General features: G+C 49.6%; 1 protein-coding gene across 4 annotated transcripts in view; it reads right to left on the bottom strand.

Annotated features, from left to right (window-relative positions):
* Window positions 1-2024: 2024 nt before the first annotated feature.
* Smarca4 (SWI/SNF related BAF chromatin remodeling complex subunit ATPase 4) overlaps window positions 2025-16569 on the bottom strand; it is a 90781-nt gene continuing 76236 nt past the window's right edge. For 2 of the 4 annotated variants that reach the window (XM_021172074.3, XM_021172072.3), the window contains 5 exons: window positions 5483-5591; window positions 5262-5363; window positions 4443-4575; window positions 4199-4341; window positions 2025-2457 (listed from right to left, as the gene is read on the bottom strand). In XM_021172074.3, the coding sequence (XP_021027733.1) occupies window positions 2425-2457; window positions 4199-4341; window positions 4443-4575; window positions 5262-5363; window positions 5483-5591 (520 nt within the window). In that variant the 3' untranslated portion in view covers window positions 2025-2424. The remainder of the gene's footprint in view (window positions 2458-4198; window positions 4342-4442; window positions 4576-5261; window positions 5364-5482; window positions 5592-16569) is intronic. The other 2 variants (XM_085844466.1, XM_021172073.3) reach the window with 1 other exon arrangement.

Raw genomic sequence — 16569 nt, 5'->3', positions numbered from 1 at the left:
GGGTGCTGGGAATTGAACTTAGATCCTCTGGAAGAGCATCCAGTGCTCTTAACTGCTCTCCAGTCCCTAGAACTCTTTTTTTTTTTTTTTTTTTTGGTTTTTCGAGACAGGGTTTCTCTGTGTAGCCCTGGCTGTCCTGGAACTCAACTCTGTAGACCAGGCTGGCCTTGAACTCAGAAATCCACCTGCCTCTGCCTCCCAAGTGCTGGGATTAAAGGCGTGCGCCACCACCGCCTGGCTCCTAGAACTCTGTAATTTTTCCCCCAAGACAGCTTCTTTGTATTCCCTTCTTGTATAGCCCAGGCTGCCTTGAAACTTACTCTGTAGACCAGGTTGGCCTTGGACCCAAGGTAATTAATGAAGATAAATTCAAGAGAACTAGCTAGGTGGTACAGGCCTGCAATCTCAGCATTTGGGATCATCATGAGTTAACAGCAAGCTCAGCTCCATACCAAGTTCAAGGTCACCCTGGCCTACGTGAAACTGTGTCATAACAATATAAAGCAGCCAGCCTTTGGTAGAACACACCTTTAATCCCAGCACTTGGGAGGCAGGTGATCTCTGTGAGTTCAAGGCCTACTGGTCTCCACAGAGTTCTAGGGCAGCCATGTCTACACAAGAGAAACTCTACCTTGAAAAACCGAAAATAAAGAAATGAATAAATCCCCCAGCTTTTGCCTCCTGGGATTAAAGGTGTGCACTATATGCCTGGCCCCAGAACAAATTTTTCATTAATTTTTTTGAGACAGGGCCTATGAACCCTATGAACCTTAGAATTCACTATACAGGCCTTGAAATCAGAGATCTTTGCCTCTGCTGCCACATTCTTAGATCTTTCCCTCCTGGGAAGTCTCCTGTGAGGTTAGTTGTGCAGTGGGTCTCTGTGGTATTCCTTGGCTCCAGACTTCCAGGGGACCTTTCCCTTCAGAGCTGTAAGACCTTGGGACAAACTTCCACCACTGGAGTAGAGTACAACACTTCCCTTGGAGTACAATACTTCCCCTTTCGCCTTAGAGCTGTCACACAACTGTGGCTCCCAAAGCAGCTGGTAGCTACGGATGGCCAAAGACTGAGCGGTAATGGAGAACTGGAGGGCAGAAGGGCTGCAGGCAGAACTGGGGCTTACAGGCACGGAACCAAGGCAAGTCCTGCTTGTTTATCTAAGTCTTCATTGAAAAGAGTGCTTCCTTTGGGACGGGAGAAACGGCTCAGCGGTAAACAGTACTAACTGCTGGTGCCAAGGCCCAGCATTTCCTTCCCAGAACCCACACAGCTGCTCACAGCCTCATGGGACTCTAGTTCCAGATCCAATGCCCTCCCTTGACCTCTATAGGCTTTAGGAATGTACTTGATACACACACACACACACACACACACACACACACACACACACACACACTTATTCAGGCAAAACATTCACACAAAAATGTCTATAATTAAAAAAAATTATTTCACGTATGTATGTATATATACACATTCACATGTGAGGGCACGTGCATCGCATCGGGTAATAGGGCAATATTGAATGTGGTCTCTGGTTCATTTGAAGCAGGGTCTCGTCACTGCCTGGCATGCTAGTTGGAGTGCCTGGGGTTCCTCTTTGTGCATTCATCTTAAGAGCACAGGACTGCAGGACTAAATTAGCCTGGCCCTGCTCCTGTGGCACTTTCGCCTATGGTACCATCTCCCCAGTGCAAGCGATGGACTGCCTCCGTGTGGATGTGTGTGTCCTGTGTATGTAACTCAGTGTGTGTACATCTGCACATGAGGGCCAGAGGTGGATGTTAGGCATCATCTTTGATTGCTTTCCACGTACATATTGAGGTGGAGGCTCTAACTTGAATCCACAGCTCACTGACTTGGCTTGTTTAGGATGTGTGGGTGATGGGAATGCAAACCCCAACCCGTACACCTGGCAAGGCGAGTACTTTGCCCATAAGCTAGACCCAGTTCTTAAAAGTCTTTCTTTCTTCTCTGTGGCCCCGGAGCCACTGCTGACAGCAAGGAGTCCAGGGAGCCAGTGGTGGCTTGTCATTGCTTTAATTTATTACTGTCTGACTCCAGTGACACTGACATACCCGCTGGGCCTGTGAGCCTCCTGGAGAGCTGGCCCTGTCCAGTAAGATACAGTACAAGGAGCGGCCGGCACGTGCATGCATCCACTGAGCTACAGTGACTGGGGTCCTGGGGAGGTGGATGGTGCTCCCAGGAGGTCCCCTCTCTAGACAGTTAATGCTGGTAGAGACTCGAGGCCAGGCCAGGGCCGACAGACAGGCCTATACTTCTCTGCCTAAAAATGTGGAAGATTGCATGTGTACAGTTCTCCAAGTTCGAAACTACATCTGGTGCTACCCATCACTGCTAAGGGCTACTCCATCTTGGCTGGGACGAGCGCCTCGGGGTCAGGACTCAGGAATGTCTGGTTCAGTCTTCCTCACTGCCACTTCCTGAGCGGTCCTGAAAGAACAGGGGGAATAGTTTGTGAGTAGGCTGCGGCCTAGGCACTCTCCCTTGTCCACCGTGTTCTCAATGCTGTGGAAGGGCCTAGATCCTTAAGGGATAAATTATCTTAATGTGGCAAAAAGAAAACTGCATCAAGGGGGCTGGCGAGATCACTCAGCAGTTAAGACACTGACTGCTCTTCCAAAGGTCCTGGGTTCAAATCCCAGCAACTACATGGTGGCTCACAACCATCCTTAACGAGATCTGACTCCCTCTTCTGGAGTGTCTGAAGACAGCTACACTGTACTTACATATAATAAATAAATGAATCTTTGAAAAAAAAAAAGAAAAAGAAAACTGCATCAAAACTTGGACCCTGCTCTGCACTATGGTAGCTCTGTTACCACGGGACCTGCTGTATGGGACAAACGGGCTTGGGGGTGAAGGACAGGCCACCATGGAACCCCATAAGAGGCAGCCACTCATTATAGCCATTCTTGAGTATGAACATGTCTTCTGACTGCCATTTTGGTCTAATAGAGCTCAGGCTGGCCTCAAACTTGCTAGATAACCAAGGATGGTCACGAACGCCTCCTGATCTTCCTGCTTCTACCTCCCAAGGCCTGGGATCATGGGAGTTTACCACTATGCCTGCAGCCATTATCTTATTAAGAGTCATTTTTAGGGTTGGAGAAACAACTCAATAGCTAAGAAAACTGGCTGCTCTTACAAAGGACACGAATTCATTCCTGAAAACCCACATAGTGGGTGTTCACACAACACCCTGTTGTGGTGTGAACTCCATTCCAGGGGATCCAATGTGTTCTTCTAGCCTCCACGATCACCAGGCACACATCCATACATGCAGGCAAAATAAACAAGAAAGCCCCCTAAAAAATTAGGGTCTCTATACAGCCCTGGCTGGCCTGGAACTTGTTATGTGTACCAGACCAGCCTAAAACTCAAGAGAGCTGCCTGCCTCTGCCTCCTGACTGCCGGGAATGAAGCTGTCCACGAATCATCACACCTGGCTTACTTTTACTTATGTAGCGTATGGACGTTATGTCTGTGTGTGGGCATGGGCCCGTGGGGATCGGAGCCTGTGATGTCCCGGTGCTTAAGGTACAGGCAATGTGAAGCACGCATGTGAGCTGGGAACTGAACTCTGGTCTTTGACAAAAGCAGTAATGCTCTTAAGGATTGAGCCATTTCTCCAGCCCCTCCCCATTTTTGTAAAATTATTTTTATGTGTATCAGTGTTTTGCTTGCATGTATCATGTGTGCCTGGTGCCCACAGAAGCCTTAACTGAGTACTGGGTCCCCAGGACTGGAATTATAGATGGTTATGAGTGTCTACAAGTGTGCTGGGAATTGAACCTGAGCTCTCTGGAAGAGCAGTCAGTGCCATTAACCTCTGAGCCATTCCTGCAGCTCTCTTTATTTTTAATTCAGTGGTCTTATGTGGAAACTCTCCCATATAAGCCAGAGCAGAAGCTCAAGGACCCAGTCTGTGTCCCATGGCAACACATAGCAGGAAGGCTTCCTGTGTGTAGGCACCTGTCTAGTGGCTCTGTTTTCCACAGACACAGACCTGTCCTATCCTGCCCAGCTGTTCTGCAGGCTGCACCAGAAGCCCAAAGCCTGCTGCTTGAGAGACTGTATGTGAACAACACGCTAGTTACATAATGCTGAGTCTGTCCTCAGAGTGGCCTGCACATGGGACTGGCTAAGGCGAGGATGGCTGCAGCGCTCTTACCTCCTCCTGCTCCTCCTCACTGTCATCGTCACTCACAACCGGCTTGGCCCGGGATCCCCGGCTTGGCCGCCGGCGGCCCCCCTTGAGTCGGTCCTGGGCCTTCTCCTTGCGGCCCAGCTTGATCTTCACCTTGACGGAGCGGGCTGTGGGGCAGCAAGGAAGCAAACCGTTAAGAGAGGCACTGCTGGTTGGCATCTCAGTCCTCGGTGAGCTGCTGCAGCGCCTGCCCTTCCCCCTTACTCACACTCAGACTCGGAGCCTTCCTCCTCGCCCTCCTCCTCCTCCTCGCTTTCCTCGCCTTCACTGTCGTCCTCCTTCTCAATCTTCTGCCGTACGCTGGTGAAGACAGACTGCAGGACGATGGAGTCCTCATAGATCTGCAAGGACATAGGGCCTGTATGACTCTACTGGAGCCCTGCTGCTCAGCAAGGACACCCTACAGCCTTTCCCTGGATGACAAAACGCCCCGGAGAGAGGTCTGTATGCTGACCAGGTCCTCCCTCACTGAGCTGACTTTTCAGGGCCCTGGTGTCTACAAAGAGAAATGGTCTCCGCCCAGGTCCACATCTCCCCTTCCCCCTCTGCTTTGGTTTCCACAAAATCCTGTGGGCATGGCATTTCCCTGACTTAACAAAGCAAAACCCATCTCCTAGAGGTCACCCCTCCCAGGTGTGAGAGGAATCTGCCAGAGGCAGGATGGGGACCACTGCCAGCCATTTAGTCACAAAAAAGGACATATAGGTACATATAGGGTGCCTTTTAAGAGCACTGATACAGAACTAAAGACAAAATTGCAACATGGGCTAGAGAGGTGGCTTCAGGAATGCTATGCTCCTGTAGGACTCAGGCTCCAAGGCCAGTGGCTCACAACCACTTGTATCCTTCCATTGGATCTAATTCCCTCTTCTGCCTCTGTAGGCACCCAATACCCTGGCTGGCAGGCAGCTGTGTGTGGCCCCTTTACTAATAGGGAAGGGGACACTGCTCTCAGCAATAGTGGAACAGACCAAACTGTCCAAGTTAGACAAACAGAAGGTGCCATGACAGTAGTGTGGGTGCTCACCAGGGAACCCTCCAGGTTGAACGTCTGAGCGTTCTGGCACAGCAGCATCACATCCTTCTCCAGGTCGTTGAGGCTGCGGTACTTGTGGTTTCGGATGCGTTCCTGTGGGAGGGAGGGAGGGACGAAGGCCTAACTCTGGGCACCATGACCTCCAGCCTGCCCATGTCGTCCCTGTGACCCGGCCGTCCTCCCACAGCCCCGGACTCTCGGCCCCCGCGCACCTTGATCTTCTTGAAGTCCACAGGCTTCCGGATGAGCTCATAGTACTCAGGAAGCTCCTTGCGAGAGGGGAGCTGGATGAACACCTCGCTGAGCTGCCGTCCACTGCTGCTGTAAGGTGACATGCTGTGTGTCACTCACCCCAGAGACACATTGTGCCACCACACAAGGACAGACGATGACAATTTAAAGACCTGGTAGCTCTTTAATCTTTTTTGAGAAAGTCTCACTGTGCAGAAGAGACTGGGTTCAAACTCAAGAGAAAGCCTGTCTCTGCCCAGCGGCTGGGACTGAAGGCGAGCATCCCTACGTTTGCTCTGCGAGTTATTTAAGTGTTTGAGGTCTTTTGACTGTTAGGACATTCCTGACAGATAATGAGGTCCAGCAGCAGCAGGTGTGAGAAGTCTAGCCCTGGAAGGAGTGTTACACGGCCACCCTCAGGAAGGTGCATGCATTCAGGCCGCTCTCCTTCCCATCAACAGAGGGCTGTTTGTTTGTTTGTTTGTTTTGTTTTTCGAGACAGGGTTTCTCTGTATAGCCCTGGCTGTCCTGGAACTCACTTTGTAGACCAGGCTGGCCTTGAACTCAGAAATCTGCCTGCCCCTGCCTCCCAAGTGCTGGGATTAAAGGCTTGTGCCACCACAGCCATCCCATCCTACTTTCTTTTTCTTTGTTTCTACTTTCTATATTACGCAAACCACACTCGTGTGCATGATGGCCACCTTACTGAGGTCACAATCCTCACGGGCAACTCTCCTGTGGGTGGGTGGCGCTGAGCAGAGCATTTGGCACAAACCCCAAGACGGAAGAGGAAGAGCACAGCTGTCTTGGCTCTCCACAGGACAGCCGCCACGTCATATAAGGATGGAATGTGGTCTGGGGCTGCCCTGCAGCTGGCCTGGCCCATCCACACATCACTCACCTCAGTGGTCCCTGTGGTAGGCAGTGTAAGCACACTCTGCACCTCAGGAGCAGGTGGAGTCACAACCATCAGCACAGCAAGTGGACCAGGATGCACCTGTCCCTGCTCAATCACCTGACCCACAACTCTCCAGCCCCTCAAAGTTCCCAAATGGTAGGACAAGCCAGTGAGTGGGGTGGGGAAGCCATGCCCACTGGGGCCAAGAGGCTGCGATCTGTAGGCAGGAGGGATCCCTGTGGCACTGAGCTCTATGGCCACTTCACTAGCACCCTTGCATTCTTTTTTTTTTTTTTTTTCTTGAGACAGGGTTTTTCTGTATAGCCCTGGCTGTCCTGGAACCCACTCTGTAGACCAGGCTGGCCTCGAACTCAGAAATCCACCTGCCTCTGCCTCCCAAGTGCTGGGATCAAAGGCGTGCGCCACCACGCCCGGCGCACCCTTGCATTCTTCATTATCATTCTTTCTCATGTAGCCCAGGCTGGACTCTGACTTGCAGTACAGTCAAGGACAACCTCAACCTTTACTCTTTCTCTTCCTTAAAATCCTAAAATCAGCCGAGCGGGGTGACACACATCTTTAATTCCAGCACTCGGGAGGTAGAGGCAGGCAGATTTCTGAGTTTGAGGTCAGCCAGCCTAGTCTACAAAGTGAGTTCCAGGACAGCCAGGGCTATTCAGAGCCTGCCCCTTGTCCCCCAAAACCCCAAACAACCCAACATAGTTCTCTTAATTCACAATAGGTGGTATATACTCTTAATTCTAATGTTCACGAGGCAGAGGCAGGATTGCTGTGAATTTTGAGGCTAGCCTGGTCTACATTGCCAGTTTCAAGCCTGTCAGCCAGTGCTATATAAGTGACACCTTATCTCAAAAACCCCAACCAAGCAAATGTTCCAGTGGATTCCATACCTATTAGTCTATGGGCAGCACAAATTGGTCTTGGTAGATTATAAAAGGAAAAAAAGATGGAAAAAACAGTTAGGAGGTGGAGGAGACAATGAGTTAGTGTGCGAAGAAGGCAGTGAATATAATCAAAATACAGTAAAGTGTATACACATTTTCAAGGAAAATTCTAAATGGCTGGACCAGATGGAATTCATTGGTAGTGTGTTTGCCTAACACGCACGAGACCCTGGGTTCTATCCCAGACCCCTGCCTCCCCCCCCCCATCAAAATGAGTTAGCAGGTCCTCCACCAGGCCCCATCCTGGCATCCTCAACACACCTGGTGGGTCCCCATTTCTAGAAACAGTGATATGGGAGTTCTGCACGCTTGTCATAGAGGCTCTGCCTCCTGAAGCCACCAGGAACAGGCCAGCCAGGTACCTGCCAGAGGCTGCTCCCCGACCCTGTACTCATCTCAGTTTATGTAGGTCACAATGCCCTGATGTAGACACGAGAGTCCCTTAGGAGTTTTGTTCCTGGCTGGCACACACCCTCAGAGCAGCTGTCTGGCCACCACAGCATCAGCTCATACTCTGACCCTATCACTCTGCTGAGGAAGCAAGTGTCCTTGAGAAGTTCCAGCCTCGTTCCCCTTGGCCTCTGTATCCAGCATGTGGGCGTGTGGACATGCCTGGTCTGTGTCCAGGAACTAGTGTCCCCTGTCCACGGCAGGGCTACATCTTCAGTACTTGCTTGCCTTGTGTGTCAGTCTCAAGGAGGCCCTGGCCCAGCCCTTCCAGCCAAGACAGATCCACTTCTTGTCTCCAGGCAATGGAGGTGGCTTAGCCTAGCTTCCTGCTGATACACAATGCCTGCTGTGGGAACTTCCATTTTCTACACAAGAGCACTGGCCGGGTCCCCCCAATCTAGCCATGCCCCAGCTCCTGCTGTGGGGTTTTCTCAGCAGAGCCCTCCTGCTGATTGCAGCAACAATCCCTACAACCCTGAGCCTTAGCAAGAACTGGTTCATACTAACTGAAGAGAGCTGGCACAGGCATGAACAGGACTTCCCAAGTTGGTGGGGCCCACCCAGGAGTTCAAGACAGCACAGACAGCTCAGCAAGCCCAGCCTCAATAACAAGACGTCCAATTCAGGTGATCAAATGCAGAAAGAAGAGCCTGGAAGTATTCTCAAATATTTCCTTTCCCCCTCAGCTCTGTTCAGCGCCACGATGTTCAGGCAGTTTGGATGATGACCATGGGCTGCTGATATGGGAAGGCTCAGCCTAAGAGCGGGCAGCCTCATTCCCTGAGCTAGAAACATGTACATGTTTGTCTCTTTTTCGAGACAGGGTTTCTCTGTGTAGCCCTGGCTGTCCTGGAATTCGCTCAGCAGACCAGGCTGGCCTCGAACTAAAATATCTGCCTGCCTCTGCCTCCCAAATGCTGGGATTAAAGGCGTGCGCCACCACTGCCCGGCTTGTCTCTCTGTTCTTGACTGTGGATGGGACAGGACCAGTTCCTGTCTTGACTTCCATCTCTACAAGGACAGACTGAACTGTGAGTAAGGAACCGTTCCTTCCTCAGCTGCTTCTTGGCAGGGCATTCTATTACACTGACAGAAATGAAACCAGGCTAGGTGGTCACAAAAGCTGCTGCAGCCATTCTCCTGGAAGCCCATGGGAGTGCCTGTCCACCTAACCCAGGCTCAACCTTCCTAATGCTGCAACGTAAAATTAATTCACTGCTGCTTTGGCTACTGTTACAGACTGCAGTGTACATGCCTGGTATGTGACTGCCGTGGGCTGAGAACCACTGATCTAGAGAACGCTGGCAGTGCCCTGAGGTGCTACATATGCTTAACCCAGCACCTGGTGACAGCATCTTTCATGACTCAGTCCTGTTGTCAACCGACACTTACTGCCATCTATGTCCAGTTTGATCCTGGAGTCCTGGGCTGTACATAGGAACAACGCTGACTGAGTTCTAGGTCTTCTAAAAATTTTATTTTTGTTTCTGAGATAGGATTCTTCCCTCCACATATCCTTGTCTGGCCTACAACTCACTATGTAGCCCAGGCTGGCTTCAAAATCACAGACTCTCTCTGCCCATGAAGCCCACTTATTCTAGAAAGTTCCAAAGCAGCAGTTGGAGTTCACGCTCTGACAGAGCATGCCTGGCCATTTGTGTAAGTGCTATCACACGGTGCCTGGCCCAACCTCAATGCCACATTTCCTTCTGTGATGAGCAGTGAAGGCTATATTTGGATAGAAAATTTTGCTTTGAGCAAGTTAAGCCACAGTCATAGGCACTGGAACTATGAGCTAAAAAAAAAAACCAACCTTTTCTCCCTTAAGATGTATCTTCAGGGTATTTTATCAGAGCAACAGAGATGAAATGAGGGTGACACATAGATATTATGAAAGAAACCATTGGTCACAGGAAACCCTCCCAAGGCACTAGGTTGGCAGCAGATGGATGGCCCGAGCTAGGGCATCCACTGCAGCTCTTCCTTTCTTAGCTATTCTGCAGTGAGGGTACAGCCTGGCATGTCTGGTATGACCCATGTTTCTGGGTGCACACTGAAGATGAGCACCATCGTGGAGACTCATACCCGCTGGCACCCCACAGCCTTTCCCAGTCATGGTCAGAACCTGGCTTTGCTCATGCACCCAGGGAGTGCCTTGTTTCACACACTTACTGCAAACCCTTTGCTCTATGGCTTATTTCCTTCTCTTTGTGGTGTTCTGAGCTGAATAGATCTTAAGTCACTTACAGGGCCTTAAGTAAGTCCTGTTGAAGGAGCATCACAGAGAATGTCCCCACCACTCTACACATCACCAGGTCAGAACTGGTCACCCCGACAAGATGTTCTCTCCAGCTGTCAGCGTCCCCACCCTGTCCTGCCTGCCTGCCTCCCCACGCATGGCAGGCCGAGCCACACACTACGCTCTGCTGTTCACAAATTACTGGCATGTGATAAAAGTCTGATAAGACAGGCACAAAGGAACAAAGACGTATACAGGTGGCTGAGGGGCTTGCAACTGTCCCTTGCAAAACAACTTTTCTTCCTTCCTTTTTTTTGGGGGTGGTGGTGGTTCAAGACAGGGTTTCTCTGTGTAGTCCTGGCTGTCCTGGAACTCAGAAATCTGCCTGCCTCTGCCTCCCAAATGCTGGGATTAAAGGCTTATGTCCCCACTGCCGGGCTGCAAAACTTCTAACAAGGAAGATCTACTGTAGCACTCCCTGTGTGTGTCTATCCATGGCTCTGTGGACGAGCTCTGACAAATGCTTCTGTGGGTGAGAACTGAGGGAAATGAAACCTGAACCTCCCAGGGCCTGGATGGTGTGACCAAGCTACGAGAACCCTGCTATCACTGGACACAGGAGCGAGGGCCATGGCCATAGCTTCCCAGTTGGGTTTCACTGCTTTAGCAAATAGCCAATGATGTGGGGGGCAACAGTTGAGGACAGAGCCACTGCTGCTTCCTCATGCTAGCTCCTAGAACAGAGACTGCCTCTACTTCATTCCTGTCCTGTTTCACCACTACAGAAAGGGATGCAACCTAGAGCCCAGGGTTCAATTACTCCTCAGTCCTGCCAGGAAAGTCCCTGAATTGGTATACAAGCCCGCTTGGGAGTCAGCAGCCTGGGTGGGGCCCTTACCTGTGTTGCCACCACATGGACAGGGCCTTCTTCCACACCAGCTCAGCTGTTAGAAATAGCTACTGTTAAAGTTTGTTCTTTTCTTTTTTGAGGACAAGGTTTCTCTGTATGGCCCTAGCTGTCCTGGAACTCACTCTCTGTAGACCACATTGTCCCCAAATTCAAGAGATCCACCTACTACCCCTGCCTCCTGAGTGCTGGAATTAAAGGCATGCACCAGCTCCAGCACCACCAAATCACCAATTCTTATTTTTTGGTTGGTGTTTCGAGACAGGGTTTCTCTGTGTAGCCCTGGCTATCCTGGAACTCACTCTGTAGACCAGGCTGGCCTCGAACTCAGAAATTCGCCTGCCTCTGCCTCCCAAGTGCTGGGATTAAAGACGTGTGCCACCACACCTGGCTCGCCAATTCTTTTAAAGACAGAATCACATGTGTCCCAGACTAGCCTTGAATTCACTTCTGATGCCACTGCACCCCCTTCCTGAATGCTGGGGGCTATGGGTGTGCACTTCTGCAGTACTGGGATGGAACTAAGGGTCTTGTATATACTAGCTAAATATTCTGGCATCGGATAAACAGACCAGTCCTGCTTATTGTTCTTATTGTGGTCTCATGTTGGTCAACAATGGAATCTAAGCATAAGGTTTAAGAAGCCTGGAAGACTGTCTGTGGAGCCCAGTGCTGTACGGGACACAATTTCCAATACCTCCATTTGGTGAAAAGATCCTGAATATGGCACTAGAGGAAGCCAGGCTGATAATGGAGCCTGTGACTACAGGTCCACAGGATTGGGGACTAGGGAGTAAGAACAAATGGACAGCAAACTGACTGAGGCTAGAGGCAGACGGGGGAGGCCCAAGGTCTGTCTGCAGCACTGGGTGGCCACAGCCCAGGCTCAATTTGTCAGCAATCCATCTGTAGCAATCTCCGTGTCAAAGAATAGCTCATTTTTTTTTTTTTTTTTTTTTAGGCATCAGGAACCTGGGAACCAAAGGGTAATGGGTATTTTGGTCTAGCAGAACAAATGGGCTGGGGAGTTTGGGATAACTAGATGTGGAGATCATGCCAGAGAGGTGGCTTACACACCGCTTGCCGAGGCTTATTTAGTGGGACATAGAACCTTTGTTCAATATAAGGCCTTCCTAGGGATACAGGGTGCTGCTGACCCCAGGGGAACAGAGAACAGGAGGCAGGGGATCCAGCACTCCAGACTCCACACAGCACCCCTATCAGTCCTGCCTGTTTGCCTGTGAGCTATGGGCTGATCACTGGTCTCATTATCAGCTGCCTGCTTACCTTGGTGTGTAAATGTTTGGCCCAGGGCATGAAGCCCAAGATGAAACCTGTCTCTTAACTGGGACAGGTGGATCTTTTTCAAATAGATTCTAAGGTGAGCTCAGAGCCTTAGGTCGTTAGAACAAGGAAATAGGCCATGGCTGCCCCAACTGAGTCCCAGAGTGAGCGCTGCCTGTGGTCTGGCCTGTGGCTCACTTGGCCTTACTCTGGCCAGAGTCTGCTGCTGCTTGTGGTTTTAGCCACAGACCTGGACCCACCAGGCAGCATGCCCAGATGTTACTCAAAGGTTGAGAGGCTGAAAAGCTAGGGGGCTCATTTGCTCCATCTTCCCTGAGGACTGCAGCACGACCCCCTCTACTCGGAAGAAGAGATTTAATTGTCTAAGTACCTCAGGCAAAGATCCACAGCCTGTCAGCAGGCATCTTCTCCCTTCCCCAAGCATTGCCTCTCTCCTCTGAAAAACATCTGCCTTCTGCCTCTGTATACTGAGCAGGGGCCAGAAGACGATAAGTGTGGCCTGTTGAGAAGTCCCAGGCAGTGCTGTAATCTCTGGTTTATTTCTGGGCCTGAAACTTCACCTCACTCAGTGGTCTGATCTCTCAGTCTTGTTCTCCACTTGGAAACTGAGGCATAGAGATAGAGCATAATTGTAAATTTTACCAATTTCAACCTTCCAGAAAAGAGAAGATGGAGTCAGATAAGCTCAGTTTGGCAATGTGTCTACCACCTTGAAATGTCAAGTACAGGCTGAGGGGTCCAAGGCACTTGTTCATCTGGGCCAGCTGGCCATGAATGGCGCCCTCTAGTGCTCCAAAAGCTGTCCCTATGCACTTGAATGATTCTGTTTGGTGTCCTTGTTTTTCCACGGTCCAAGACAAGGTAAAACCTCAACTCCTGACTCCATTCTTAATTTTCTTTTCTTTTTCTTTTTCTGTTTTTTTGAGACAGGGTTTCTCTGTGTAGCTCTGGCTGTCCTGGAACTCACTCTGTAGACCAGGCTGGCTTCGAACTCAGAAATATGCCTGCCTCTGCCTCCCAAGTGCTGGGATTAAAGGTGTGCGCCACCATGCGTGGCTTTAATTTTCTTTTTTTTAAAAAAGATTTATTTATTTAATGTATGTGAGTACACTGTAGCTGTCTTCAGGCACACCAGAAGAGGACATTGGATCTCATTACAGATGGTTGTGAGCCACCATGTGGTTGCTGGGAATTGAACTCAGGACCTCTGGAAGAGCAGCCAGTGCTCTTAATCCTCGAGCCATGTCTCTAGACTTCACTCTCAATGTTCATCCATGTTTTGATTTCAAAGTTAAGACCTTGTGTTCCCCACCTCACTTCTCTGATGGGCCTTTGGCGACAGTGCTGGGGACGGGGCTTAGTTATTCTTGCTCTAGCAGCTCTCTAACACGGATGGAGCCTGAGACAGCAAGGAGAACAGAGTAGCTCCACTACAGGTTGCTAGGTAGTCAGGACCCTTACAGATCCTTGTGAGTTCGAGGCCAGCCTGGTCTACAGAATGAAGTCTAGGACAGCTAGGTCTATGCTGAGAAACCCTGGGAGTGGGGTAGGGAGGAGCGAAGCACTGTGGTAATTCAGGTCCTTCAGGTTCCATTTTTAACTAGATTCACTGCATATCTGAGTAGAGGGCTTTAGGAAGGAATCTGATAAGATCCCAATCTGTAACCCCAATGCTCAGAAGGCTGAGACAATTGGATTTCCTTAAAGTTGAGGCCAGCAGTGCTTGCCTCAAAAACAATAAAGAGGTGAAGAGCACTGTCTGATCTTCTAGAGGTCCTGAGTTCAATCCCCAGCAACCACAAGGTAGCTCATTACCATCTATAATGTGATCTGGTACTGTCTTCTGGCCTGCAGGACTAAATATAGGCAGAGGACTATATACATAATAAATAAGTCTTTAAAAAACAAAACAAAACAACAATAAAGCAAAAACAAAACCCAACCAACCAACCAAAACCCCAAAAGGTTCCAACGCTTTCCTGAAGATTTCATCTGATGGCTCAGAGTTCTCTGGAGGAAGACAGGTTCAAAGCACCCACATGGTGGCTCACAAGCATCTCTATAGAACTCCAGTTCTTATGTTCTCTGCCACCAGGCACACACATGCTACACAGACATACATACAGGCAAACACTCACATACATTAAAAGATTTAAAAAAATAAAAGTTTGATGCTTGCTAAGGCTGCGTAGTGAGCTCTTGTCTAAAGTAAGAAGTAAAACTGAAGTCTGGTGCTACAGTGTTACCCCCCACCTTTTCTCTAGCACAGCCTGACAGAGGGTAAGGGTCATTGGACCTGACTTGTGAATGCTGCCAGCCATGCCAGAGGCCAGTGCTGACTCAGAACCTTCTGGATGACAGGTATGTCATACACAATCTGTGGCCTCTGTCCTTGGGTGCTGCAAAGTGACCTCTGAGCCCTTGAAATGCCATTCTGGGCAGGAGGTAGGGCCGTGATTTAAACTGGTAAGTCTGGGTCAGGCTGACCAGCAGAGGTAGTGGATACAGAGGTCAGTCATGTGAATGGCCAGATGTGAGCTCACAACCAAGTCCCAACAAAACCCCTGGGTGTCCAGGCATCCCTGGCTGTACAACCAACATCTGCAGGAAAACACTAGGAAGGGGGGGGCAGTGAGAAGATGACTCTTCAGAAACTGTGAGCAGAAGCTGGTGAGATGTCTCAGCGGGCAACACTGCTCTTCTGAAGGTCTTGAGTTCAAATGCCAGCAACCACATGGTGGCTCATAACCATCTGTAATGAGATCTGAAGCTCTCTTCTGGAGTGTCTGAGGACAGCAACAGTGTACTTACATATAATAAGAAATAAATCTTTGGGCCAGAGGGAGCAGAGGTTTTGAGTTCAATTCCCAGCAACCACATGATGGCTCACAATCATCTGTACAGCTACAGTGTACTCATATGCATAAAACAAACAAACAAACAAACAAATCTTTAAAGAAAAGTTCCATTTATTACGAGAATTGTGGCTGTTCTGTTAGCTACTTCCCTTGGCCATTTTCATCTCCACCTTTCTACCAGACTTTGCCTAAGCTCACAATCTACAGCCTAACAGCTTGTCTTGTCTTCCTAGGAGCAAGTTTAATTAAGTGTCAAAAGTATGCACAAAATGAGCCACTGCTGTACTTAATATTTATTGAAAGAAAGAAAGAAAGAAAGAAAGAAAGAAAGAAAGAAAGAAAGAAAGAAAGAAAGGAAGAAAGAAAGAAAGAAGTTTCTTAACAGAGTAAGGTAGGTGGTATCTGACCAGAAAAATGAGGCAAGGCTGTCTTTCCTCAGGTGACATGTGACTGTGGCTATGAGGAATCCATGGTAGGGTGATGGGACCTGCTTCCAACGAAAGCAGAGCTCACCACCACCCTCAGAGGCTTCCCGTGACAACCCTTTCATCCTTCCCTCTGTGGAGCCTAGATTCCTAATACTGTCCACTCTAGTTAACTCACACAGAAACCAAGTATCAAGCCCCAAGACCTCTTGTCCCCAGGGTCCTATATGCACACTGTCACTGCCCCACTAGGTGTGCAGCATTTAGCTTTCACTTTTTTTTGTTTGTTTGTTTGTTTTTCGAGACAGGGTTTCTCTATGTAGTCCTGACTGTCCTGGAACTCACTCTGTATCCGAGGCTGGACTCGGACTCAGAAATCCACCTGCCTCTGCCTCCCAAGTGCGGAGATTAAAGGCGTGCGCCACCACGCCCGGCTAGGTCTCACTCTTACTACATATAAGGAGGCGGAGCCCGGCAACAGAGCCATCTTGACAAACCAACTCTAAGAGAGTCTTCACCTTACCAACTGCTCTACGATCACATCTTCTGTTCTCTGGAGACTGTCCTGTACTACTGCTGGGTGAGTTACCTGTTACACCATGGACAGTGACATGAGGTCAAGGAAGCATTTTCAGTATGGTACAGAATGCAAGAAACTGAGGCCTTGGCACTTGGTTCTTTCACATGGACTGCTCCAGATACACTAAAATCCAGCGAAGTGCACACACTGTCAGTGACCTTACTACTGTCACACTCACATCTAGAAATAAAGGTTCAACCTTCATAGCTATCCAGAGTCCCTCTGGGGCAGATCACCACTCAGGCTCACTTGGAGGGTTCTGCTGCTTACTGTCTAGCACAGTGGATCAATTCGGGACTTCACCCACGTTTGAAGTACACAGAGCTTTGTAGACAGCAGCAGTATCTGTGCCCACAGCTCTCAGACAGAGGCTATTATAGTTGTCAAAGCTTCATTCCCCTGTCTAGAAGACTGAAACCCTGCTGCTATGGATAAGGGCTG

This window comes from Mus caroli, unplaced genomic scaffold, assembly GCF_978045245.1.
Source record: "Mus caroli unplaced genomic scaffold, Mus_caroli_1 scaffold_11, whole genome shotgun sequence".
NCBI lineage: Eukaryota > Metazoa > Chordata > Mammalia > Rodentia > Muridae > Mus > Mus caroli.
The sequence above is the reverse complement of the archived record's forward strand: the minus strand, read 5'-3'. Positions and strand labels throughout refer to the sequence as shown.